The 1635-nt window shown below is 57.4% G+C and overlaps 1 protein-coding gene across 1 annotated transcript in view; it reads right to left on the bottom strand.

Annotated features, from left to right (window-relative positions):
- Positions 1-567: 567 nt before the first annotated feature.
- The window catches only part of LOC107214781, a 5962-nt gene continuing 4894 nt past the window's right edge, over positions 568-1635 (bottom strand). The window contains exon 3 of the mRNA XM_033519856.1: positions 568-601. Coding sequence (XP_033375747.1) covers positions 568-601 — 34 coding nt within the window. The remainder of the gene's footprint in view (positions 602-1635) is intronic.

The raw sequence follows: 1635 nt of genomic DNA, 5'->3' as shown, positions 1-1635 counted from the left end.
CGGGAGCCGGGCCCTGCCGTTGTCCCGGGAACTGGGTGTTTATCCCCAGAACTGGGTGTTTATCCCCAGAACCAGGCTTTTATCCCCAGAACCGGGTGTTTATCCCCAGAACCGGGTGTTTATCCACAGAACTGGGTGTTTATCCCCAGAACCAGGTGATTATCCCCAGAACCAGGCTGGGAGGATTTGCAAATTCCAGAGAGGACAGAGGGGTTAGAAAAACCCACAGGAAGCACGAAGGCCCAGAAGTTCGGAAAATGAGAAGCAAATCCATCTGGAAGGGACCCTGGAACAGCGGCAAAGCTGCGAGAGGTCCCCCTTTTTCAGGAAGGGGCTCTGTCAGCTCTAATCCCAGCTTTTCCAAGGATTTTGGCAGCTCGGAGAGGGCTGAGCTCTGCCCAAACCCGGCGCTGGCAGGAGCCCCCCGAGCTGACCCCGGTGTCTGGCCGCAGCCTCGCGATCCCGCGGGTGCCAGCTGGGATTGCAATTCCCGGGATAAAAATGTTCCTGGTGCTGTCCCAGGGCTCCCAGCCCAGCCCCGGAGCCACCTCGGGGGTGGAGGGTGGGTCACAGTCCCCGCTCCCGGGTTGTTGTCACCGTCCTGGGGTGCAAAGAGGTGGGAAATACAGATAAAAAACATGGAATTAAAGAGCTGCAGCTCCCCGTGGAAGCTGGAAGATGGAACCTGCTCCCTGCTGGGCAAACCCAAATTAATTTGGGGGTTTTTTGGGATGAGGAGCCTTTCCTGTCTTCCCCTGATCCTTTTCCTGCTCCCCACAAACCCAGCGGGGCTCAGCACTTCCCAATCCCTGCAGGATCAGCTGCAGGAATTCCCTGGAATGGGAGAAGTGGGGGGATGCTGGGATGCTCCAGGGGGTGCCTGGACCATTCCCAACCCTTCGGGCACTTCCAGAGAAGCGTCCCCTGGGAAAAATTTAAAGGGGGAAATGGGGAAGGTTGAAGTGGGATCCACAAGATTAAAGCTGGGTTAATTGGACTTTAATTGCCCTGCCAGAAATTCCTTCTGGGAGCGCTCCCAGAGCTCCCTCGCTAATTAAACAACCTAATGAAGGGATTTGATTAAAGGCGGCGAAGTTGTTGCTGCTGCCCCGGTGCCTCGTAGGAACCTGGGAATGCAACCTGGGAATAAAGCCTGGGAATGCTGCTGCCTCAGGAGTGCTTTAAATGCTGATTTTGCCGTGATTAATTGTCCTGGTCACCGTTTGTCACCTGCGGGGACACCCTGGCACCCTCGGAATGAGAGGGACAGGCACGGAACTCAGGGATTCCGTGGCTTTGTGGGGAATAAATCCCGGGTTTTTTTCCTCTAGGAATGCCGCAGGCTTGAGCTGCGAGCAGGGAGTGATGGATGTCCTGGGAAGGGCAGGGAACCAGGATTGCGGAGGCTCCAGCGCCGGCCTCGGCTCCCTTGGGTGGGAGCTGGAACCCGCTGGGAGGGGCAGGAGCTGCGGTGATTAACGGCAGTAATTAAGAGAAATAAAGCCGTTATTAAAGAGGGGGGAGAGGAGGGTCCGGAATGAAGGAGCAGCGGGAGAGGGATGGAGCCCCGGGAGAGGGATGGAGCAGCGGGAGGAGCCCCGGGAGAGGGATGGAGCCCCGGGAGAGGGATGGAGC

Source organism: Parus major, chromosome 26, assembly GCF_001522545.3.
Source record: "Parus major isolate Abel chromosome 26, Parus_major1.1, whole genome shotgun sequence".
NCBI classification, from domain to species: Eukaryota; Metazoa; Chordata; class Aves; order Passeriformes; family Paridae; genus Parus; species Parus major.
This window is presented reverse-complemented; position numbering and strand designations above follow the sequence as displayed.